This window comes from Rhinolophus sinicus, chromosome 3, assembly GCF_057876585.1.
Source record: "Rhinolophus sinicus isolate RSI-liver-muscle chromosome 3, RSI-T2T, whole genome shotgun sequence".
NCBI lineage: Eukaryota > Metazoa > Chordata > Mammalia > Chiroptera > Rhinolophidae > Rhinolophus > Rhinolophus sinicus.
The window spans coordinates 162,006,354-162,033,172 of NC_142503.1; the positions used below are offsets into that span (position 1 = coordinate 162,006,354).

The 26,819-nt window shown below is 33.4% G+C and overlaps 1 protein-coding gene across 2 annotated transcripts in view; it reads left to right on the forward strand.

Moving 5' to 3' along the window:
* Positions 1-26,819, forward strand: part of GPR137C (G protein-coupled receptor 137C) — a 50,448-nt gene that overhangs the window by 13,022 nt on the left and 10,607 nt on the right. Inside the window, exons 2-4 of one of the 2 annotated variants that reach the window (XM_088797338.1) lie at positions 12,436-12,479; positions 14,234-14,462; positions 20,322-20,438. In XM_088797338.1, coding sequence (XP_088653464.1) covers positions 12,436-12,479; positions 14,234-14,462; positions 20,322-20,438 — 390 coding nt within the window. The remainder of the gene's footprint in view (positions 1-12,435; positions 12,480-14,233; positions 14,463-20,321; positions 20,439-26,819) is intronic. The other variant, XM_019725703.3, reaches the window with a different exon arrangement.

Below are 26,819 nucleotides of genomic sequence, written 5' to 3' on the forward strand. Positions count from 1 at the left end.
TATATAATTCATATAAAATCTTTACAGGTACCTGGCATATAGTGTTGATTGTTAGCTATTAATATTAAATTTCGAAGAATTGGGATTTCATAAACTACATTCTCTCACTCCAAAACATTGTTTGAATTCAGTAACAAAAATAATCTGAAAATTTATTTGGAAAATTTAAAAACACTTATGAACATGTGGGTAAAGGAAAGAATCAATGGAATTTAGAAAATAGTTAGAATATGATAATAAAAATACTACATATCAGAACTTGAATGAAGCAGCTAAGTTGGCATGCAGAAGCAAATCTAGAACTTTAAATGTTTACAATGGAAATCAAGAGCTGGAAATTTAACGAACTAAGCATCCAATTTATGTTAGAAAAAAGAAAAATAGAATAAACCTAAAGGAAAGAAAAAAGAGAGATGAACATAGAGATTAATAGGAAACATAGAATAAAGAGACTTGACAAAGTCAAAAGCTGCCCCATACCTTTCTTCATAATCAAATTTCAGGGGTGACCACGCACATGCTCACCATCTTCTCACTTCTCTTGCAACTCTAATGTGCATCTGTCCCATCACTCTACCAAAATAGCTGTTGCCTAAGGCTCACAGTGACCTTCATGTCAACAAGTTCATTAGAAGTTTTTCAGTCCTAGCCGAAACTAGTCTCTCAGCAGCAGTTAACTCCATATTTGTATCCATAACACTTCCACTGGCTAGCACACTGTCACGGATTTTCTTTTTTTAATACCTTAAGCTAGCTTCTCTTTAAACTCATCTGCCTCTGCCATGCCATCAGAGGTTGAAGTTTCTCAAGACCTAAGCCTAGGCCACCTGTTTTTCCCAAGTGATTGCATCCATATTCATGGCATCATGCCACTTAAAATCAGATGACTCACACATCCATGATCCTAACACAGCCTGCTCATCTGAGCTCTGGCTTTCTATATTCTATTTGACATCTCCCTGAGGATATCTGAAACCCTGAAGTTCATCATGTCCCAAACTTAGCTCAAAATCTTTCCTCCTCCCCGCCACACACCTGTCTCTCCCAAAACCTGATCCTCCTCTTTGGTTTACCCAATTCTGCAATTCACTGCTAATTATTTATTTATATAATTCAGAAACCTATGAGTCGTTAAAGCTGCCTTCTCCCTTATACCTCACATTTACTCCATTACCAAATCCTGTCTATGTTACCGCCTAACGTCTCTTAAGTCCATTCACCTCTCCCCACCCACAATGCTCATCCAACCTACTACCATCTATTGCCTAGTCTATGGCAGTTAGCCTCCTAATTGCTGTGTCTATACCCTCTGGCTCCCGACATGTCTGTTCTCCACTCAGTTGCCAGAGTTATCCTCCTTAAACAAAAATCTCGTTAACAAAGATTCCACCCCTAGTGTCCTCCATTGGCTTTGCTTACTCTTAGACTAAAGACAAACTCTTTTGTACATACTACAAGGTGCTTCATGGTTCCAGCCTCATCCCATACTGTGTTCCTCCTCATTCTTCACGTCTCTGGCCACAATTAGTGTTCTTTCAGTCCTTTGACTTGCTATTTCCTTCTGCTACAGAGCCTTTCCATATTCTTTTCCCTCTACTTAGAATGTTCTTTCCTTCTTTGCTTAGTTAACTCTTAGCTCCAGTATGACACTTGAGAAAATCACCCAACTCCATTTAGATTAGATTCCAAAATTATAGACTCTCTGAGCATTATGCCCCTTTCCGTCATGTCATTTGCACGTTTGCAATTTTATATTTGTGTGATTTCTTTGTGGGAGCTTACTAGGAAAAGCATTATAGGAAAAGGGACCAAGTCTGATCTTGCTAGATCCCTAGTACCTAAGTTAGTTAATACCGTTCCGTGTTTAGTAAATATTTATTGAATGACCAAGCCCTAGTTCACCATATCCCATATATCCCGGGGTAGGGTAATTCCTGAATATATAATTTCACAGCAGAACTTTCTCTACCCTTCTTTCTCTTTCCCCATTTACCCTCTCCCCCTCAAAGAACAAAATGCTTGCTTTAAAACAGGGGTCCCAAACTCAAACACCTGGAGGGCCCTGGTGGATACTACCATTCGAGAGATAATAGGGAGTGGTGGTTACCATGGTGAACTAGCAAGCACATATCTAAAGAGGACAGCCATATTAATTCAGTTCCAGCTGCAAGATGGTGTTGCCAAATCACCTGATTTTTCAAGAGAAACAGAAATTTGGATTGTTAAAATAAGAAATCTAGTTTTAAATAATGACAGGGTATTGAAGTATTGTTAAAAAACACTACAGACTAACGCTGCATAAACCACACAAACCATTTTGTGGGTCAAACCCAACTCAAGGGCTACTAATTTGTATATTCTCCTCCCCTTTCTACTTCTGTATTATCTTCCTTACAGAAATAAAACAAATCAACACAATCTTGTCTTTATAGGTTCCAGCTGACAAACTGAATTACATTTAATACCCATCAATGTTAGTTAAAATGAATTCTGAGTAATTTATACCTTATGGGAAATATATGGTGTTCTAAGTCTAAGCAAATATAAAGAAAGTGCCATATATGATGTGATTCACCATTGATGTCTGCCTTCCTCTACTACACTATATATTGCTTTAGGTCAGCCTAAAGTATTTTATTTTGAAAGAAATTTTGCATGCTCTTAAGCACCTGGCACTGTTATGTGTGGTCAATGCTTAATGATTTGGATGGTTGAGCAAATTCACAATAAAGTAAAGGAGTTTAAAATAAATATTTCTTTCTCTCCATCTCCACAAATAAAATCAGAATCTCTAACTTTTAGCAAAGTAGTTAGAACTTTTCATCTAATCTGTTTTCAATAAAGACAAACTTTTATGAATTAAGTGTCCCTGTTATATTTTTAACTTTGTTCAGGGGTGTGTTTAAAGTAGTATAATTTCATCAGTAGCCCTGAACTAGAAGTTTGGGAATCTGAGTTTTAGTACAAATTCTATTCTACTTGGTAATTGATATTTGCCAAGTCACTACTTTTCTGGGCCAGTTGTTTAATTAATAAAGTGGTTAGTCTCAGTGATATCCAAGACTAATTCTATTTAATTCTAATAGTCTAGCACTAATAAGTCAACCTAGAATTTGAGGGTTTAAAAATAAAATTATTACTTTACAGCCTAGTTCTGAGATCTAATAGTGTCTGTGAATTCTATCTCTAAGATATGAATGCCAATTTTAAAGTTATACGTATCATGTTAAAATTAATCAAAGTTTAGGCTATAAATAAATATAAAAACTTAAATACCTAGGATCATCTGCTTTATAAAATAAGATGTAGCTGGATATGCCAAATCTGTACATCCTATCTTTTTACAAAAGTTCAGTTATAACTGCAATTTTTCATTAGCATATTGATCATAATCTACAATTTTTTTTTTAAGCTTCAGTCTCTCACTATAAAAATACTTAAGTAATATTTTATCAAACTTTTGTGCTTCTTTCCTCAGCTATTTTTTAGGACTTTGTCTAATTGCTGATCAAATGACTTCGGCTAGTTTAAGGTGATACTGTGTACTCTAGGGAACTTTTTTGTCACATTATAAATTCCGTGGTTTTAAGCTATTTGAGTGATCGTCATCATTGATTACATTCAAACTATTACTGTCTTTAAGAACTCAAGATGAAAAGAAAGTAAGCATTCCTCTTGCTTCTTTCTCCCGTGTGATATTCTATTACTTCTGAAACATTCTGCCTTTTTTTCTCCACCATTATCAGTCATTTGCAATGAGTCTGACTCTCTGTTTACAAAAAGCAGTTCTGCTATCTTCCTAGTTCAAAAGCACAAAAGGTTTTATGAAAAATCAGTAATGTACAATGGGGTATTTAGTGTTGGAAAAACTTTAAAGGATAGCACACTTTCAGCACAAATTCAATTTAAATCAGTTTCCTAAGGAGTCTAAATCTATAATGTATGAAACTCAGTTTCAGAAATAAATTCTCTATATCCCTTAATGTAATATATGTTAATTTATCTTCAAAGAACTGTTCATAGTAAACTAATGAACAGTCCATAGTAATTTGTTATATTTCAGGGTGATTTTCAATAATGAAATCTCATAAACTTTTCTTCTCACTTACTATTTCATTCCTGAATAATTTAGTTATGCTTTTTTAAAAATACACTTCTCGTTAAGTAAAGGGTATGGTAAGGGTACTTGATAGTCTGCAAGGCAACATAAAATGAAGGTATTAAATTGCTTCTAGGTCATTACCTTCATTACCTTTTACTAAATAGATAATCTGGTTTCTAAATATATTTTTCTTGGGCACGTTAATTGTGCAAATCTTTCCTCTGACAATTAACAAGTAGTTGCTATAAGATATAGATGACACTACTGTTAATAAAGCAATATTTGTCACTTAAACATTAGGGAATTAACTTGAACTGTATAACATCAAAGATCTAAGTGTACAAACATCAAAGAAAACCAGGATCCCAATGAGCTTTCAATTAGGAGTCAGGACACCTGTGTTTTAATCCTTTCAATTTCCTGTGTGTTCCTGGTCAATCCACTTAATCTCTAAAGCTCAGCTTTGTTATTTGTAAAATTAAGTTATTGAATTAAATCTCCAAGATTTCTCTTAGTCCAGGAGATGAGGGATAAGCTTCCTGTTGTCCTCTCCCAGCAGTCTTAACAGACAGCGCTTATTCTCCTAGCAACAATGTGTGACAACCAGGAGAATTCACCTGAGACATAATGCTCAGGGTTTTTATTGGGGAGTCAGTCATATAGGCATGGAGTATCTTCATGACTGACTTTAGTTACTCAGTCTCCAGCCTTTCGAAGGTCAAACCGATCATCACGTGGTCCTGAGCCTTCACCATAATTCATATTATTAACATAGTCTATTTGGTGTGGCCAAGGCCTCCTAGTCTAAGGCAGGATAGTCTAAGGGCTTACAAATTATCTTCCAAGAGCCAGGAAAAGGCCAGATCTTTCTTTGGAATGTGCAGGGCTTAGACAACTGAGGCCTGCTGAGTTAATCCTTCATTGCATACCTTGTTTCAGTGAAGTAATCCTTCAGTACCTTCTTGAGAAAGGGTAAGCAACCTTTGAGGCTTTTTATGTCTGAAATATTTTAATTCTGCTGTCATATTTGATTCATAGTTTAGGCAGCAATAGAATTCTAGGTTGGAAATAATTTTTCCCTAGTATTTTTAAGGTGTTGCTCCACTTCCAGTGTTCTTATTGAAACTTGAAAGCCATTCTGATTCTTGATCTTTTACTTGTTTTTATACTTACTAAAAACTATTAGATTTTCTTTTGACCCCAGTGTTCTGAAATGATGTCTCTTCATATGGGTCTATTTTCTATCCATTTTTCTGGGCATTGTACAGGCCCTTTCAATTTAGTCGCATGTCCTTTAGTTTGGGGAAACATTCTTGAATTTTTCATTGATTTTCTCTCCTTTTTTCTGTTCTCTCTTTCTGGAACTGCTAACATTTGTATGTTGGACCTATAAGACAGATCTTTTTCTTATTTTGCATCTGTCTTTGTGCTCTACTTTTGAGGGGGGGGGGGTTTCCCAACGTCCAGCCATTCTCTTGACTTTTTCATTTCTTCTAACATGTTTAATCTCTATTAGCTCTTTTTTATTCCCTGATTTTTTTTATTAATCACATCTTATTTTTGCTTCATGAGTGCAGCATCTTTTCTTATCTCTCTGAGTCTATTAAGAGTAGCGTTTCATTTGTTTAGTTTTTTCTTTTGTATAGATTTTTCTATTTTTGTTTTGATCTCTCTTTCATTAAAAACTTTTGAGCTATCTGGTTATCCTTGGCTGTGTTTAGAATTACGAATGGAAGCTCTAAGCATGTAGGTGAGGCATATACAGTCATGTGGCTGGATAATTTGTTAGGGAACCCCCGATGCTGGCATATTCAGGTCTCTCCTCTTAGGCTGATCAGTTTCCTCAGGAGAAAAATATTTTAATCTTTCAGAGGATAAAGGTCTAGTTTATAGCATTTCGAGAACCTATTTAAGGAAGAGGGTTGAGGCAAGGGAAAATCTCTATACTTGGTATTCATCATTAATCTTCCTGTTTTTAGTATGATACCAGACTATCCCTTGTGCCTGGCATCTAACGTTCATACTCCAGGCCAGAGTAGCCTCTCCAGAGAATAAACACCAGATATCTGCCAGGGTGAATAAGAAGCATTTGCCCAGGACATGGACTAGGGAAAGAGGTTTAGGGATTTAACTGCTCTTAAACAGCTTTTATCTACCTCTGTTTTAGTCACCTTCACCTCTCTCCAGTGATACTTGGTTCTCTTGGTTTCTCTACCTTTTGAAGATTCTGAAATGTAAATCAGGTTGGTTCTCAACCCTCCTCACGACTGGCTTGGGATTCATCTTTCTTGGGTAATCACAAATTGTGTTGGGGTCCCCAGGGCCACCCTCAGTCTTGATGATTTGCTAGAAGGACTCACAGTTGTTATATTCCTGGTTAAAGTTTATTAGAGTGAAATCAGCAAAGGGAAAAGAGGAAACCAGGCACAAAATTCCAAGAGTCTTCTCTTAGTGGAGTCACAGGGTATACTTAATTCCTTCTGGAATGAGTTGTGACAATACATGTGAAATATTATTTACCAGGGAAGCTCATTAGAAACAGTGCCATGGGGGGTTTAGTCATGTAAGCACTCTCTGCCTAACACATACCAAAATTCCAAACTCCCAGAAGGAGAGCAGATGTTGAGTATAAACCATACTGTTTGCACAAACAGTTTAGGCACAGTGAAACACACTTATCATTTAGGGAGCAGTGGGAATCCTCCGAAAATCCAAGTTCCCAAATGCCAGCAAAGGACCAACCTTACAAGCAGACTTTTCTAAGGGTAACAGTCTCAGGCCTGCTATGTTAACTCTTTTCTGCACACATATCCATCTACTTTCTGGCTTCCAATATTTTATTGTATCCTTTCCCATTCTACTCAAATGTATGGGTTTATGCCTTTTAAGAAAATCCCTTTACTATTGTTCTAGTGATGTTTTAGGTGAAAACAAAATTGGATATGTAAAAATAATTTTTAAGCAACTCGAAAACAAGACAAAGCAGAGAAAAGAAACTTAAAAAAAATAAGGTATTACTATCCCAAGAGACAAAAAGATACTGTACTAGAAAGAAGAACAGACTGCTATAAATAAAAAGTATTTAGAAGATTTAAACAAAAGAGTTCTTAAAAATAAAATATATGATAGGCATTGATAGAGAACATCTGAAAAAATTCTGGCTCTTCAATTTATAGCTAAAAGGCTCCTTGTTTTATATGCACACAGTAGCAATGGTAAACTTGGGAATGGTTCACTACTCTCCATAGAAACTTAAGCAACTGAGATGGAAACTATGGATAGCTGCTTCTATAAAACAATCCACATAGTTGGCTATATATGCTTATCTGTCATGGAGAAGAGATTATGTTCACCACATTTTATTTTTGCATCAATTCCAGGTTTTATATAGATATGTTCTCCAATAGAGTTTCTATTTCAAACAAAAAAAGTGTGGAAAATCAACTTGACAAAAAGAAATTATATAGGAAAGCATCTGTTCTATTAATAATAAGTATTTTAGTACCTACCATCTCCAAGCAACATGGATCTACATGCCATGGGGGACAGCAAATGATATACAACTCCAGTGTAACTCTTCCTCAAATCTTGGGATACCTGTGTTAATTAAATGTATATTAGGTAACATTTACAAATAAAATATATTTGTCATATTCTCATCTTTTTTCCCTTTATTTGAGAAACTAAATAGGAAGATAAAATGTGGAAGACTGCATTTTTAAATGGAAAAATCATTTCAGATTACTTATAATTTAAATATTTTAAAATAAAGTATTCTGATAAACAGTATTTTAAATCTTTATTAATTCAAAAATTCTAAATCAGTATTTTCTAAGTTAGGGGCTACTAGTGTGTACATAAGATAAAAGTAGGTTATATGATGAAAACCATTTGCAATCCATAAACCCATATAATTCTTCATAATTTTACAATAAAGAATAATATCCTTCTATAAAAGACCTGGAAAGATAAGACCCCTCTGACATAAATTGGTATCAGCAAAATCATTTGGATGTATGTTATTTATCATTCTACTCCCCCAAAAAATTACATGAAGTGTGTTTCAGGAACTATCCTTCACTGTCTTAACAAATAATACATAATTGTTTGACATTTTTTATATTACTAATCTTTTTTTATTCAGGATCATGTCCTATTAGTTAAAGTCTAAAAAAATACTTGGAATCTACTAATATCAGATCATTTTTAATCTTACTATAATCTAAATATAATTAAAGCACCAGATTGTGTTTATGTGATGCATTGTAACTAACATATTCTGCAAATCTTGGATGATAACTGACCTTTAATTATTTCCTTGTTCAGTTCAGCTCCCTCTCACACCCATTATTTATCCCATTCCATGACCTGTAATCTTATGTATTACACTTCCCTCCCTGTTCCATTCTCTTCTTCATTTGAACCTTTTAAATGCCTTCACTGAAATCTAGCTTTTTCCAGATGACACTTTGAGCCTTATATACCTTCCGTCTCAATTTGTGGGAAGAACAATCAGCCTATTTTATGTTTCCCAACAGTACTTACTGATGTTATATCATCACCATCTCTCTGAAATTCATGCCATCTGATTAGGTCATCATTGGCTATAATAACGTCCACTTTCCTGGGTGAATCAGCACTTTCTTTCTTCTGGCCTGGTCTCCTGTTACAATATATAGATCTTTTTCAAAGCCCATAATGATAACCCATTCAATGTCTCCCAATTCAGTGGCTTCTCAGAGTTTTTCTGTTTGAGCCACCCAACAGCAGGGCCACCCCTTGGATCAGCTTTGAATGAAGCAATTCTTTCTGACCAGTGTCTTTCTTTTCCCTTATATATCTTGAATTCATCCTTTTATGTGTTTTTCACTCTCATCCTATGTTTTAATGACTTTACTCCTTCTGTTTGCCTCACTTCATTAGCTCCCTTCTGATGTCATTTGTGCTTAGAATCAATGGTCAATCTAGTATTCCTTATCCTTTGACTTTTTGCTATGCCAATATGGTTCACCCTCCTACTTTTTCTTCTCTAATTTCACATGTTAGAGTTCTAAATTATTACATGGAAATGCAACCTAGTTATTTGAACTTTTTATAATGGCTCCATTTTTTTATTAGTTTGTTTCAATTTTAAATCAGGAGATCTTGCTGACTGTATCCACTGTCAACTGCCTGACTTTAACTGGCCCTCTCTGCTTCTCAATACAGTATATTCTTTTACAACACTTCTAGTCATGTGTTTCAAATGTTTTCCATATTCCAAGTGTTTAAATCTATCAACCCTTCCCAGGATATGACCTTGCCTCCTATTTTACTAGAAAAAAAATAGACTCCATCTGCCAAATTCTTATCCATTATTTCTATATCAAAATGTCTGTATCCATGCTACATCCAATTTTATTTTGACAAAGAGATTCGTAGATTATTTTAAACTTTCCTTGCAGACCTCCACATTTTCCTTCAATTGTCTTTTCTTCCTTCTTTACTCAGAAGTGTCTTCCTTTTCAGGGCTAACCTGCCTCTTCTAGACCCTTCTTTGACAATTGAACTCTCCCTTCCTCTCTCTCACTCTCCTCCATTTGCCATTTCACCCTCTCTAGTTCATTTCTGACCAGCAGGTTATTAAATTGGAAACTGAAAAGTCTGAGATTTTACCTTACCTGAAAACTAACATGTTAGCCGGCCACAGTTTTATATACATACACTGATCCATGGGTCAGAGAAAAAGACCATTTATTACTCGTGGCAAAAACAACAACCAAAGCAATGTCCTGCATCTGGTCCCAGGCCCCAATTCCCATAAGGCAACAGTGAGGGCCGCAGCAGGGTGTGTTAACAGGAGAAGAACTCCCAAACAAGAAACACTGTATCTTTAATCTGGAATGTAAGCAAATTTTCACCAAGAAGGGAGGAGAATGTTCTCTATCTTTACTGTACTAGTCAGGGAAAAAATCTTCCTTCTGACCTTAAGATAGACACCCTCTCTTATTTTCAAGGATGTTTGTTTTGCAAACCACTTTACTCAAAAAATCTGGACCATGCAGAAATGTGCAATATTCCTAAAGAATTGTCTCCCAACACAAATTTTCCCAGGTTTCTCTTATCTTCAAATATATATCATATAGTTTATACTAATTTCCTTACTTTCTATTAACTTCTTGCACTTTTGCGCTGTCATTCCACAGAAAACTATTCTTTTCAAGATACCAGTGACATATTATTAACCCAATGAATGGTGATTTTTTAATCGTTCTTGACTTTTTGCATAATTTAATCAGGACTATGCTTTTCTCCTTTTACCTCTGTGCTACTACTTTGTTTTCTATAACCTGATTTTTAGGTCACTCTCCCTTGCCTAGCTGTCTTTTCTTCACTCTTTGTGCTTTTTCATTCTGACTATTAAATGTGAACACATCACACGTTGACTTCTCATTCTATATTTGTTCCCTCAAATGTCTTCCACTTTGTTTCAGCTATCACTTCTATAGATGACTATAATTTCCTTCTTATATTCCAAAACTCACCTGCCTTCTCAATATTTTTGCTCTTAGGTAATAAATTTTAAAACTAAAAATAAATTCCATGACCTGACTTTTTAAAATTTTTGTCTGTCAAGCCCTCCTCATTCTATCAGTTTTTCAGATTCAAAACCTGAGAATGTGGTTGAGTGGACTCACTTAAACTCAACAACAGTCTTTTAACTGAGATGAGTATAAAGAAAAAGTAGTAAAATGAGCAGTTATCTTCTGAAGATGCAGATGGAGTTAAAGAGACCAATAAAAGGCTGTTATAATAACACACTGTAGTAGTAGAGACATAGAAAACATGCATCTGAGAATGATGTCAGTGGTACAATTTAGAAACTAGTAGAATAATATTTCAGATTCCTCATCATTTCCAGCTTCTGGTAGCTGGTGGTACTGTTAACCAAAATACAGTAGATATGAGTAGATGCATAGGCTGCTATCTTTGCTTGAGCATTTACCTAACACTCATTTACCCTTCATAACTTGGCTTAAATGTGACTTTCTTTGAAAAGTCCTCCCTAACTCTTTATACAGTCTTTCCCCTTTCTCCTTCACCTTTTACCATTTCCTGGACTGAATTAGTCTTTCTCCCTTCCTAGATGTTGTGATAGCATCTTTTGCATTGATATGACACTGTGTCAAAATAGATGGTTTATCTATTTCTTCCGTACGCTGAGCTCCTTGAGAGCAGAAACAGTTACTGTATTTATGAATCCATGGCACCGTTCATAGTGTGTGCTCAATAAATATTTGAATGAAATTAGTAAGTCATCAAGTACTTACACTATTTTTCTTTATAGTGTTTTGTATTTACCTCTTTCTAGGCCCCCAAAGTTTATACCCTATGTCAGTAGTCTTATAACTGGTCTTTCTAGTCTGTAATTCCTCTATAGTAGCCTGTATATTGATACCAGATTAATGAAATTCCATATTTTGCAGTGCCTACATAAAAGCCTTCAATATCTTTCCATTACCTAAGTAATAAAGTCCAAATCTACGAGTAAAGACTTGAGACCTTCCACACTATGTTCTAAGAATTCACCATGTTTATTTCAAATTCTACTTACCTACCTGCTTAACTGTTCAACAAGTATTTGAGGACCTGGCTTTTGCAAGGCTATGTAAAGGAAGTTTACTATATAGGCTATATGCTCATTATCTTGTGTTCATTTTTTGGTCCCTTGTTTCCTTTTACTACTTCATTTCATCTTAGGGGAAAATAATCTTTGGAGAACACTCAGCCATATTCATATAGTAAGTAGTTCCATTTTAGGACAAAACATGAGTGATATAATGAAGGTCAGAATAGGTGCAAGCCACTCAACACAATGTCTGGCTCTTACTAAAAGTTCAACAAATGTTTTAACTGAATTCTGTTCAAAATTTTAAAGATAGAAAATTAAATTTAAGACTCTCACAAATAAAATTATTAATTTATTGTTTTATGCCTTTGGAAACATGCCTATTTTTGCTTCATGGTAGTTCAATTGTTAACATTTGAATTTTACTTGTTATCTATTGTTATTTGTAGTTGTATCACTTTGAAACACAAAGTCAAAACAAATGTAAGCATGCAGCCGGTTGGCTCAGTTGGTTAGAGTGCCGTGCTCATAACACCCAGGTCGCTGGTTTGATACCCACGTGGGCCAGTGAGCTGTGCCATCCACAACTAGAGTGAAAACAACAACTTGACTTGGAGCTGATGGGTCCTGGAAAAACACACTGTTCCCCAATATTCCCCAATTTAAAAAAAATGTAAAAATATTATAGTACATGCTTTCAAAACTTTCTGTACTCTCTTTTTAGGTTATATGTAAAATCAGATGTGCCACTGAACTTGACAAATACAAGTAAGTTTCATGAGTAGCAAAATCTAAATTTTTTTACAGTAGAGTTCTCAAAGTCTAAGAGTGTGGTGAATGAGGGTGCTAAGAAGCAGTTTTATAGAAAATCAAGTATTAGATTAGTTCATAGGAAGTGAACTGAGTAACTCACAGTACTCTCCCTTCAGCCACATTGCTACCTACAATCTTTTTTCTGTTGCTCTGCCACTATGCTGCTTCAGATATCAGATGTAATTTCATAGGGTCCACAAAACACTGAAGTTAGATTATGCTGTTTGGGGCAAGAATGTATTATATAGTTCCATGAAATAAGTAAAGTTTCAGTATTCGTTAACCTCAAAAATTGGAGTGCTAAGCTATGGAGTCAGGAGACTTGGATTTCAGACCAATTGTCTCACTAACTTGCCAACTCTGCAACTCCTTTGACCTCTTTGTGCTTTAGTTTCCTAAACTACTATAAACCCCTGGATATGTGAATAATTTCAAGGTCTGGTTTGGGTTTCAAACTATGTAATTATTGTTTTCATTATTTAATCTGAGAGAATAGTAAGATCTAAGCTTCTTAAAATTTTTAATTAATGCTTTAAAGTCTAATGCCATTTTAAAATGGTTTAGATACTAATTTCATAACAGCGAAGATGGCCCAACTAACTGAGTGATTATTAAATTTGTATTTAACAAAATTACAAACATTTTAAGCTGAAAGAATTATTGTACCTAAAGTAACACACTAATAAATTTAATTTCTCATTGGTTTTATAAACATCTAATAAATCTTTGTACTTTGCATGTACACTTGACAAAAATTGCTTGTTTCAGATTGCTTTACACATTACCTTCACTGTACCTTGTGTAAACTATTTCCAAAAGCAGACAACGTTTTATGATTCCCACTATTGAAAGTGACCCCAAATAGAAGATATTAGGATGCTAAATAAATTTCTGGGTCATATTAATTTGGAGTATAAACGTATCTGAACTGGAGTTACATTCAGATAGATAGCTATTACAGCTACTTGATACAGATAGCCATGCCTTACCTGAAGAGTTTTTATGAGGTGGTCTAATTTTTCTTAAGGGAAAGTAGTTAAGCATTTCATTTTCAGAGTTGCTCTGTATGCGTAGGAGACATGCAACTTTATGAGAAGATGAAGTATTGACAAGCGCTTGGACCTCTACTATCCCTATGTTCTTCTTCAGTCATGTCTGAAAGTAAAGTTTGCTGTAAATAATCAGAAGTTCATAAAATTGAACACTGTTTAAAACATATTTCTCTTCTTAAAATGAATATTAGTGATCAATTTAAATTTAGATATAGTTTATTAATTTTCCAGACATTATAAAAGCCTGGTAATTCTTGGAGTGGAAAGATCAATGGAAACATGCTTAGTAGTTATAAAAATGAAAAATTCAGGATTACTTGAATTAGTGTTAAAATAGTCCTATATTATTCTTCCTGGTAAAGGCAATTCAAGTGAAATAATTTTTAAATTAATGCTTTAAAGTTTAATGCCATTTTAAACTGGTTTATTTTTTTAATTAATGCTTTAAAGTCTAATGCCATTTGAAAATGGTTTAGATACTAATTTCATAACAGCAAAGATAGCCCAAGTAACTCTAAATGATTATTAAATTTGTATTTAATGAAATTACAAACATTTTAAACTGAAAGAATTATTGTACCTAAAGTTACACACAATAAATTTAATTTCCCATTAGTTTTATAAACATCTAATAAACTCGTGTTTTTTTTCTTTCAGAATTCTGTTGCATTTGGGCTTTATATTGGCAAGCCTTCTCTTTTTAGTGGTGAACTTGACTTGTGCAATGCTAGTCCATGGAGATATCCCAGAAAATCAGTTGAAATGGACTGTGTTTGTTCGAGCATTAATTAATGATAGCCTCTTTATTCTTTGTGCCATCTCTTTAGTTAGTTACATATGCAAAATTACAAAAATGTCATCAGCAAATGTCTACCTCGAATCAAAGGTAAGTGTATCTCTTAAATTTTCACTTGAAAATCTAACTTCAAATCCTCATCAGATGAAGCATATTTTAATGGAAAAATTGTAACTTTTTAAAGTATTCTCAATGACAGGTACAGTCTTGGGCATGAAGGAGTGGTCACAAGAAATTAAAAAATATTCAAAACTTGGCCCTTACTAAACAATGATTTGAAAAAAAAAAAGCTTATACTGAGCATACTGTATTTTCTATGACTTAAGTCCTCTGCATTGGGGGCCAATTAAATAGAATAAACCAGAACTTATATCAATATATCACAAATAGTCTATATATAAAGCCACAGTAACAACTTAGTATTTCCTCAGTCAGGATGGCAGTGTTGCCATTAAATTTACCGGGTTACGTCTACATACATTTAGCAATGTTAAGATGTGACACTGGTAAAGTGGTGTTTATTTGTATAAAGGTTTAGAGAATGTTGCTTCACCCCATAATATGAAGTTCATATGAAATTTGAAACAGCTAGTCTTGTAACTAAATTTACAAATGCCTTGATTCTCCCTTTCATTATACTTTGGATCAGCAAACAGAAGCCACATACTAACTTATTAATAAAAAACCATGGAAGTTTCTACTGTTGTTGATTGACAGTGTGGTTGAGCCGTGATCAGTCATTATTATAGTGCATGTGTGTCATTGGGTGTGGGGTTATAGAAGTGTGGAGATGGGGGGGCGGATTTATACATAACACACGAGCTTGCTTTCATTTGGCCTCATTGCCTGTTCACTGAAGACAAGGAAGATTGTATCCTTAAACAGGCAGTTCTGTGAAATATTTTTAGATTACTATATTCTTATCCTTACTATAGTCCTAGCAAAATATGGTATTATAATTAAATGTATGGTAATCACTTTTTAAATTTAGGCAGAGACTGTCATTTTACTTTTTAAACATATCAATAGAATGCAGAATAAATATAGAAATACAAATACATATAATATATACATAAATATATATACATACATCTATATAAATACATACATATAGATATGAGAGAGAGAGAGAGAGAGAGACAAAGAAAGATAGAGAGGTGGTAGGAGAGAGCAAGACTGACTTAGACTTTCAAACCTATTAATCTTACCTGGAAAATTGTTTTATTCACTTCTATTCTAAAAAGTTAATTCCTAAAATTTATATATTTTAGCTAATTATTCTGGCTTCAGTTTAAGTATTAAGAATAATATTGTCACTGTTATGGTACATAATCTTTTGGTGTGGCAACAGCATCTTCACATAGTGTAATATCACCTTAGAATGTATACCTCTTGCTTATCTAGTGATAAAGCATAAATAGATGTGGTTAAATTTAAAGGGCTTCTTTTCTGGATACCTAGAAACTTTCTAAGTTTGGTTTCACTTGCTTTGAAAAAGTTATCTGAATATAGTAAAGTTGCCAATCTGAGAAGAAAAATTCATCTGATAACTCCTCCAGAATTATTTCAAACATTTTCCCCTAACTATCATATGAAAAGTATTGACTTTTTTTTTAAGTATTAAATTTAAAAGATGCATGGATTCAGAATTCCCTGGGAATATTACAGAAAGAAATGTTCAAATACATACCTATAAAGGTAAATACAGCATGAGACACTGGATTATTTGTATTACATTGTACTATTATGTAGCTCTTGGTCTTCCTAACTAGATTATAAACTTCCATACATCATCTTGCTGTCACATTCTTCTTGTAAAATCACTAGGCTCATTTTTGTTTTCTGACTTCTATAACAATATATAGTTTCTCTTATTAAATCAACAAATGTCTGTTGAGCCAACTACCTTCTCTACTGTCACAGTAACACTGTTTCTTGCTATCCCTAAGAGCATTTCCTTAAAGCTCAGACTTTGGTCTTTTGTTTATCTCTTTTCACTCTTCCTCCTGCTACATATTTATTCAGTAATAATGAGATCCTCCATAATTTATCTCAAGCAAATCTGACCTACCTTGTTTGTAAATGGCATATAGTATGTTTCCTGTCCCTATATCCTTATCCTTACCCTGTCTCATCTTACAGGAATGTCTTCCCTCTCCCAGTGCTCTATACATGCTGTCCTTATCTTACCCAACTTTAAAGGCATAACTAATTTTTCCCCCTAAAACTTTCAGGAATTTAATTTGGTCCCATCTCCAAAATAAAATTTAGAAATAACTCTATCTGAATTCTCTTTGAATTTTATTTTATTTTATTCTTCTAGCAACTAGAACAGTGCTATGATTTGGTTCTCTTTTTTCAAAGTAGCAACTCTAGCTTGCTTTTAAAATATAAGTTATTGTCAATTTGAATCGTTTATTTCTGCTCTTTCATTTTTTAATTTTCTTACTTATTTGAGGTTTCTTTTTTCCATGGCTATGCGTATGTTCTTATATAGATACTTAATTTAGTATTTTGTAAACTAATGAAGATATTTAGAGCAATATATTTTCTCAAGTACTGTTTTGGCAGCTTTCCATAATCTTGTTGTAATGCAGCAGCGTTCTTATTTAACAAAAACAAAGAGCATTTGCTCTTTGGATTTTGAACATGTCTCAACCGTGACATATTTACACATCAGTGTGAATTAGATATTATCTCTCTATATAGGTCTTCTTTCATCTCACTTTGGTGGGAAGTCTAAAATTCAGACTTCTGTCCTGTTCAGGCCCTCTATTCAATAAGAAGTTGCCAGTTTTATTCTCTGCTTGCTTGTTCATGCATATGAATCCGGCCTACTAAACAGTGTAGAATTTCTACACTCCAGGTTCTTGTTAGAGAAAATAAACTCTCAACTGTTAAATTCAAAAACTTAATTGCCAAAAAGATTCCCTGAAGGATATACTGTCTGCCCATTTCCCTACCTATTCTACATCTTACCCTCAGTCCAATCCAGATCATTGCGAAGTTTTGTACTAAGACTGCCTTGTTCCCTGTATAGAATTGTCTTTTCTGATCTACACTCTGACATTACACTTTGGCCTACATCAAGAAATATTTAAGAAGTTTCTTGTAAGAAACACATATCTTAAAGCAATCATTGTATAATAGCGTTAAGGATATTGTCTACACCATGTTCCCCAGAAAAGATCTGTTTCTCCAGTTAGATACCAGGTGAAACAGTATTGATCAAATCTTCTCTCCTCTGGTTACTATGTTGTTCAGAGGCAATTAATTATGTGACTCATCAATCATAGATGACCTTATGATATCCAGTTTTGGTTCTGGCTCTACCTCTAATTTATTCTTTCTTACCACCACCCCTCACCCTCCGCCACACACACACCACACACATACACACACACACACACACACACACACAAACACACATACCCTGTTTAGTTTTTTATTTTTTGTGTATCTCTGTAACTACTTCAAATTCTCCTTTGCAATGAGGGTGGTGTAAATAGAAAAGAGATTGGATATACTTTTAGATATATTTATGTTTCTGTTTTCAGTTATATCAATTTTTAAAATTAATTTGGAAAGACCTTTAGTAAGAAACTGTATATTATAGTGATTAAGAGTTGGAAACCTGGGATCCCAGAGATAAGGATGTAAATCCCATTTTCCTTCTTATTGGCTCTGTGACATTGAACACGTACCAGCATCTCTAAGCTTCACTCTCCTGATCTATAAAATGGAAATGATAGTGTTGATCTTATAGGTTGTTATGAAGATAAGAGTAATAATACCTACGTTAGGAGGTTGTTACAAGGATTACAGGAAAATGCATATAAAGTGCTTAGTAGAGTGCCTAGCACTTGGGAAGTGCTTATAAATGTTAGCACTTATGATCCTAATGAGTACTAGGGGATGGCATTGTAGCTTAAGGAAGTTCTCGAATACCTGAAATTCTTGGCAAAATTTATCTGGAGAGGGGTCCTATATATGGAATCAAATTCTCAAAAGAAACAGTGATCCAAAAAAAGAATGAGAATCACTGAAGAACAGGATTTTTCTTTTAAATATCTTATTTTCATTTTTCTTTAGTCTGCCTTAGTTATGTACCATTCTACCCAGATTTTGATAAAGGTTGACATCTTTGACAGATTACATTTTATCTAATATTTAACTAGTGTTTCTTAGAAATTTTTGGACTATATATTGTTGAACTTATGTAACAGCCTTTTAAATTATATTTTGATTCTGTATCATTTATTACAATCTCAGTTTTATTTGCATGTGCATAACAGACCTAACTTTTTGTCTATTGCTAACATTTCATGTGTGTCATTAAGTTAGACAAAATATTACAGAGTTTGGGTTTTTTTTACAAACTTTTTATAGCGTAAACAAATAGCTTATATTAATTGACATGATTTTTAGTATTGGTCTTTTTCTCCCATTAAGCTTTTTTTATTTTTATTGCGGTTTGCTTTGCCTTCATTTGTATGATTTCTGTGGTACTTTTTAATGTATTTACTTTACAAAATTACATAACTTTTAACATTAAAATACATACTGATGCCATTATTTTTATTCTAATATTCATTTGCATTTCAGAAAAAATAAGAATATTCAAAAGAATATAGAAGAAGACATATCATTTTTAAAGGAGAAAATAACTTAGCACAAAGCAGTTTAAACCGATGGTAGAAGCTTAGTCCCTAAAATGGCAAATTGGGATTATCTATATGAAAGACCACTCAACGGCAGGGTGGGAATAACATTAAGCTTTTAGGTTTATATCTCTAGTCAGGGATCTGCACAGTTTTATATCTGGGTAAGAGTGTAAAAGGAATCATTGTCTGATACTCAAGATTAGCTTGCGTCCCAGCCTAGTCAGCCACTTGCAAATAATGCATTCTCTCTCTCTCTCTCTCCTGACTTCTAACAGTTTTCATTTTTATGTAAACCTTTCTGCCCCATGTTCACTCAACCTTTGATCCATATTAATTAATCTGGTGGGATGGCAGGCAGCATTAGCATCTTGCAGAGAGACACAGTACCATTCAACTAAACTATATTTCTTATATTTCATGCAGACCAGCTGATCCTATAAGACTAAAGCAGTGGTTTATGGTAACTTAGGCTCTGATTAAAGAAACAGATTAAAATACTATTAGTGTTTTTCTTCTACCACCCTGAAATATGACTTACCAGAATTTTGGGAGGATGGTGTTTGAAAAATAGTCTACATCATCGTCTGTAATAAGCATGATTACCATCTTTCCAATATTCTGTTATAATTTCTTGAGTTACTGGGATTTACTTTATCCATCTTAAGCTGTGGCACTTCTTTAGTTTGTTGCCTTTGGTACTCCATTTCTTAAACCTCAAATCTTATTCGTTCTTGTGTTGCTAGTTTCATTAAAAAACATCCCTTACAACCTTGCATTTATAACTTTTATCTACTGCTACATTCAAGTAGCTTTCCCTTTATACTCTAGACTCTTGCTAGACCAACTAGCATTTTCAGATTTTTTTTTTCCCGTGTCCAGAAGGTCCACCCATTCAAAACCGTCTACTCCGTAATGGTAGTGCCATAGGAACCAGAGATCTAATTTCATAATGTCTTACCTTCCTGAAGCTATTTTTGAAACTGTTTAGGCCTTATAATTATCAAAATATATACTTAAACTTACTAGTGAAACTAGTACTTTGTTTTCTTATTTTTGATGTTTAGTTTGGCATTTTAATTCAAATAGGAAATAGCATTTGTGACATGGTTCCAAACAATATGTGCAGGGTTCTGCTTCAAGTAATGGCTGAGTAGCTTCTATTGGACTAAACTTCCACAGATAGCAATAATAAATTCTGGACAAAATCTAAAAAGCACTGGAGGCACTGGAGAACAACCACTTAGAAGAAGGAAATGACACTGAGTGAGTTTCCTGTTTTTTACAGCTTCTAGCCAGCGGGAAGTCCCATCCATGGGACAGTCAAAATCTGAAGAGAAATCTGCTATTTTATTTGCTTGAAGAATTCAGAAGACAAAATTCAAGTAACTACCACAGATGGAAAGTGAGTGGGAAATCTCATGAAGAAGACAGACAGAAAGAGAAAACCCCAAATTCTGATTATAAACTGCCAAATCCTGATACGTGAATTACACATGTACAGGACAGACTCCAAGCAGCACAGTTAAGAATAAAGGAATTGAGCTGAGATTTCACCTGCTATCCACGCATGGGAGACAGTTTGGGATGCAAGTCTAGCCAAACTAATTTTTTTCTAAAAAAAAAATAATAAAAATAAAAAAGAGAAAGAAAAAGAAAAATCAATATTTGTCTAAGGAATATAACTGAATCCAGATTTTCTAAAACATGTCACTCACAATGTCCAGAACATAATCCAAGATTACTAGATATATGAAGAAATAGGAAAACTAACATATTCAAGAGCAAAAAGCAAAACCCAAAAGCAGTCATTGGAAGCAATCCTCCACAAATGACCTAGATGTTGGATTTATCAGACAAAGATTTTATAATGTGCTCAAGAGTGTAAAGGAAAATATACTTGGATGAATAAATAAATAGGAAATCTCAAGAGAAATAGAAACTATAAAAAATAAATTCTAGAATTAAAAACAATATTTAAAATTAAAAAGTCACTACTTGGGCTTAACAGCAGATTGGAGATGAAAGAAGAAAGAGTCAATGAATTTAAATCAATAGAAATTATCCAATCTGAAGAACAGAGAAGGATAGGGAGGAAAGATAATATAATGAACAGAGTCTCAGGGCCTAATTATGTAATTGCAATTCCCAAAGGAAAAGGGGAAAAAATGAGGTGGGAAAAAATATTTGAAGAAATATGATCTAAATTTTCCAATTTTAATGAAAGACAGAAATTTCCAGTTTCATGAAGCTCACTAAGCCCAACAGGGTGAATATAAAGAAAGTCTTACCTAGGTTCATTATAGTCAAAGTGCTTAAAACCAAAAATAAAAGAAAATCTTGAGATCAGAGTAAAACGATCCATACATAAAGGAACATTGATTCAAATGATCACTCACTTCTCATAAAAAAATAATGGAGGCCAGAAGACATGGAAACAATATCTCTAAATGCTGAAAGACAAATCTTGTCAACTCTGAGAGCTATACCCAGTGAAAACATTCTTAAAGAATGAAGAAGAAATAAAAATAATTTTCTGATAAAAGAAAACTAAGAGGGTTAGTTACCAGCAGATCTTCACTACAAGAAATGCTAAGAAAATTCTACAACTGAAGGGAAGTAAAACCAGCTTGACTTTCAGCTCTTCAGGAAGGAATGAAGAACACAAGAAATAGTAAATGTGTGGGTAAATATAATTTCTTAATCTCTTAAAATATAAGAAACAAAAATTATAACATGTGAGGTAGACATATGTAGATATATATGTATATTTCTCTATATACATAATGTATATAACAACTATAGCAACTATAGCATAAATGATGGGGGAAAATGGACCTACATAGTTGCAAGATTCTTATTTTTTATGTCGAGTGGTATAATAGTAACTATTACTCAGTTAAGGATATGTATTATAATCCCTAAAGCAGTGGTTCTCAAACTTTTTGGTCTCAAGACCCTATTACATTCCTAAGAATTATTGAGAACCCCAAAGAGCTTTTGTTTATGTAGAATAAATCTACCTAGATATACATCAGAAATAAAAATTGGGAAATTCTAAAAATATTCATTTATTCATTTAAAATAACAGTAAATCCATTATATGCTAACATGAATAATGTTTTTATGAAAAATAATTATATTTTCCAAAGCAAAAGTAAATCAGTGAGAAAGTGGACATTGTTTTACATTTTGCAAATCTCTTTTAATATCTGACTTAATGGAAAACAGCTAGATTTTCATATCTGCTTCTGCATTCAATTGTTGTGATATGTTGTTTAGGTTGCAGTATGTGAAGAAAATTCATCCTCACACATACATGTAGTTGGAAAATGGAGGAGAATTTTAATAGCCTTTTCAGATAATTGTGGGTATTCTTTTAGACTACATCAAAACTCTGAAGTGGAGGTTTCTTAAAGGTTAGTTGTCATGTGGAACCTGAAACACTATTAGTGAACTTACTGTCCTCTCCATTGGTCTAGCTTGCACATTGAATAATTTTATAACACCATGCATTGATCGTTGGAAAAGAGTGGCCACAGATTTTCAAAATGTTGATACATTTCATTGACAATATCCAAAAATCACATTTGTTAATATCACCACCAGTCTCATTAGAAAAGCATTTAAGTTTTGGGAAGCTGCCAGTCTTACAGTGGATACAAGTGCTTACAAGTTTTCAAACATTCTAATTTTCACTTGAAAGTTCGTATTTCATCATTGTCAGGTGTTTTCTTTGAAGTGACAGGCTCATTTCATTTATTTTTGAAAAAAGGTATGCCAAATATAGTAACCAAGTCTGAATAACCATTGTTTGTCTGCCATAGTTATCTGTTAAGTAAAAAATAGTATTTCATGAAAAAAATGTGGCTAGTTCAGCTTGCAAGACAATCACATAAGTGCTTTTCCTCACGACAACAACTGTACTTCAGCAACTATATGCAGCAGAATTGCTTTAAGTGCATGTCTCATCACGGAGTATTAAATACACATATACTCTAGAGTCAATATTTAATATTTTCACCGCTTCATCAAGGATATTCTTTTTTTTTTTTAATTTATTTTTTAAATTTATTGGGGTGACAATTGTTAGTAAAATTACATAGATTTCAGGTGTACAATTCTGTATTACATCATCTATAAATCCCATTGTGTGTTCATCACCCAGAGTCAGTTCTCCTTCCATCACCATACATTTGATCCCCCTTACCCTCATCTCCCACCCCTCACCCCCTTTACCCTCTGGTAACCACTAAACTATTGTCTGTGTCTACATCAAGGATATTCTTAAGTGAAACTGACTCTTTGTTAACTGGAAGTCCATAGTAGTGAAGAATACAATAGTTTGGTGCCACTGCCTTGATTTGTGTTAAGGCGCAGAAGTTTTACCCACCGTTGCTTTTGTACCATTGGTGAACACAGTTGGCCCAGGATAAGCAATCCGAAGAGTTTTCAACACTTTTTGAGTATTTCAGTACCACTTGTATTTCTACTCAGGCATTGACATAAAAGACTATCTTCTTGAATGAATAGTTGGTATTGACACTATATGAATACAAAGAAAATTAATCCTGCTCCATCAGATTCATTTATTTGTAAGGCAAAAATATAATTCCGTAGACAAGATATTAAATCACTATGTTTTCGGTTAAATTTTTAAATCAGTAAACTTCTCTATTATTGGAAAACGGCAATGCTATAACTTCTTTTATGGTCTTTCCATCCAGCAGGCATTCAGCGGTGTCAACCATGTAAGACTTTACTCGTCTCTGAGCTATTGTGTGTACTTTACCAGCCAACGCAGTATAATGAGTTAGCCTGTGAAATGGTTGAATGGCCTTTTCATTTCCACTTTGGAAAGTTATAAACACAGTTTGTGGTGTTTAAAGTTCTTGCCATCCCTGTATTTAATATTTCACTTTCTTTTGCTTTAAACTCTGAATGTTGGTCTCAAAATAATGCTTGGTCCATAATGCTATTCAACAGTGTTCTGTTGCAGAAGACACAATACGGTAAATTATTAACATTTATAAAGCCCATTGAAAGATAGTTTTCATTACATTTCATTTGATAAAGCAAAACAAGAAATCAGTTTCACCCAGTTTCTGTGAGGTAGATTCTCTTCTTTGTTGAGTCAGAGAATTCTAACATTTTCATCTTGCCCAGCATCTTAGAGGTAAACAGGGAAGCTATGTGTTGAGAAAGATTTTTTTTATTGTAAAATACACATAACATAAAATTTGCCATTTTAATCATTTTTAAGTGTACAGTCCAGTGGCATTAAGTACATTCACATTGTTGTGCAGCCATCACCACTGTCCATCTCCAGAACATTTTCATCTTCCCATACTGAAACTCTGTACCCACTAAGTAATAACTCCCTGTTTGTAAGCAGTAATCCATTATTTAATATGAAAAAATTAAATTTTTAAATTTAGAGTAAAATATGACTAATTTATGAGTTTATCAAATTAAAAATTTTTACGTTTTTGGAGGAAATTCTTTAATATTATAAAATAAATCTATAAAGTATACCTATTGTGTTTCTATATGGGTTACAGGGAAATTTTTAGGTTTTCAAAATAACTACTTATTGGATGATAATGATGTTTCAGCAGGTATAACCAAAGAAAACTAGCAAGAATGCAGTAAAAGTAACAGGAAACAAACTGAGTTAATAATCTCTGACATGTGCAAATTTATACCCTATTTCTGTTATATCAGGAATTTAGAAAACACAAGAATACACATGTACACACAGTGTGGATGGGCATCATTACGTTATCATGTAGCTTCCGGAAAAGTGCTATACATTCAAAAAAGAACGAGAGTATAATAGGCAAATAACAGCTTAGTATTTTTTAAAATCACATTGATTTTAATCTTTAAGGTCCCTGGACCACACTTTAAGAACTGCTGCCCTATAGCAACCACTTAAGGCAGATAGATAGATTAGATAGATAGATAGATAGATAGATAGATAGATAGATAGATAGATAGATTAAAAATCCATTAGATTAAAATGGAATTCTAAAAAATATTCAGTTAACCTGAAAGGATACAGGAAATTATGGATAGAGGAACAACAAACAACACCAACAACAAAACACAAGAGGGGCAAACACAAAACAAATAGTAAATTGTAAGATCTAAATCCAAAGACATCACTAATTATTTTAAACGTTAATGGACTCACCCCTGTTAAAAAGTAGGGACTGTCAAAATGATTTTCTAAAGAAACAAGACCCACCTATGTGCTGGCTTCCAGAATGCACTTTAAATATAAAGACAAATATAAGGTGAAAATAAATAGATGGAAACTAATTTGCTATGCATTCAGTAAGCATAAGAAAGCACTTTAATATCAGATAAAATTGACCTCAAGACAAAGAGTATTACCCGATATGAAAAGGTACTTTTCATCAGGTAGCAAAGGATATTACCAAATATAAAGAGGTACATTTCATCAGAAAGACATAAAAATCATAAATGTGTACATAAAGCCAAAATATAAGAAATAAAGAAGGGAAAATGACTTACTTATCAAATAGAAATAAAAGGAAAAAAAATCTCCACCATCATAGTTAGAGATTTTAATGCCCTGTCCTCAGCAATTGATAAAAAAAAATCCAAAAAAAATCAGTAGACAGAAAATCTGAACACTATCAACAACCTTGAGCTAGTTGACCCCCAATAACTGGAGAATACACATTCCTTTCAACTGTGCAAGGAAATGGTCAAAGTAAACCATGTAATGGACCATAAGACAAGTATCAATATATTCAAAAGAGCGGAATCAGAGAGCGATCTCTGGCCACAATGCAATTAATATCAATATCAATATGATATCTAAAAGCATTAAAATATTTGGAAATTATACAACATAATTCTAAATAACCCGTGAGAAAAAGAATAAATCGCACGGTAAATTAGAAAATATTTTAAACTGAAAGATAATGAAATACAATATACCAAAATTTGTGAATGCTGCTAAAATAGTGCTTGAAGAGAATAGAATAGTTTTAAATGCTCTATTATAAAAAAACAAAGATACAAAATCAGTGAGCTAAGGTTCAACCTTAGAAACCACAGGGGAAAACTGAGAAAAAAATTTTTTTTTAAAAAGTAAACCCAAAGTAAGTAGAACGACTGAAATAAGAAAGATGAAAGTAGAAATCAATGAAACAAAATAAAGAAATTAAAGCCAAAAGTTAATTCTATGAATATATCAACAAATTTGATAATGCAGTAAAAGGGCAGAGTAAAATACAAATTGTCGATACTGAATGAAAGAGGGATTAACATCATACATCTTATAGACATTAGAAGAAAAATGAGGGAATATTACATGAACAACTCTGTGTGTAAGTTTGATAACCTAGATGAAATGGACATTTCTTCAAAAATAAAACTTAACAAAATTGGTAGATAAAATACAAAATCTGAATAGCCCTTTATTAAAAATATTAAATTTGTTATCAGAAATCTCCCTCAAAGAAAACTCCAGGTTTCATTTGTTAATTCTCTGAAATATTTAAAGAAATAACACCAGTATTATACAAACGCTTTTGAAAATAGTGGAAGAAACACTTCCTAAAAAATTATGAGAATAGCATTACTCTGATACCAAAACTTAACAAAGATTATAAAACAAATTAAAAGTACAAACTACTATCCCTTATACTTAGAGACACAGAATCTAAGCAACATATATAAAAAATAATAATAATAATACATCATGACCAAGAAGAGTTTATCCCAGGAAAGCAACGTTGCTTTAACATTT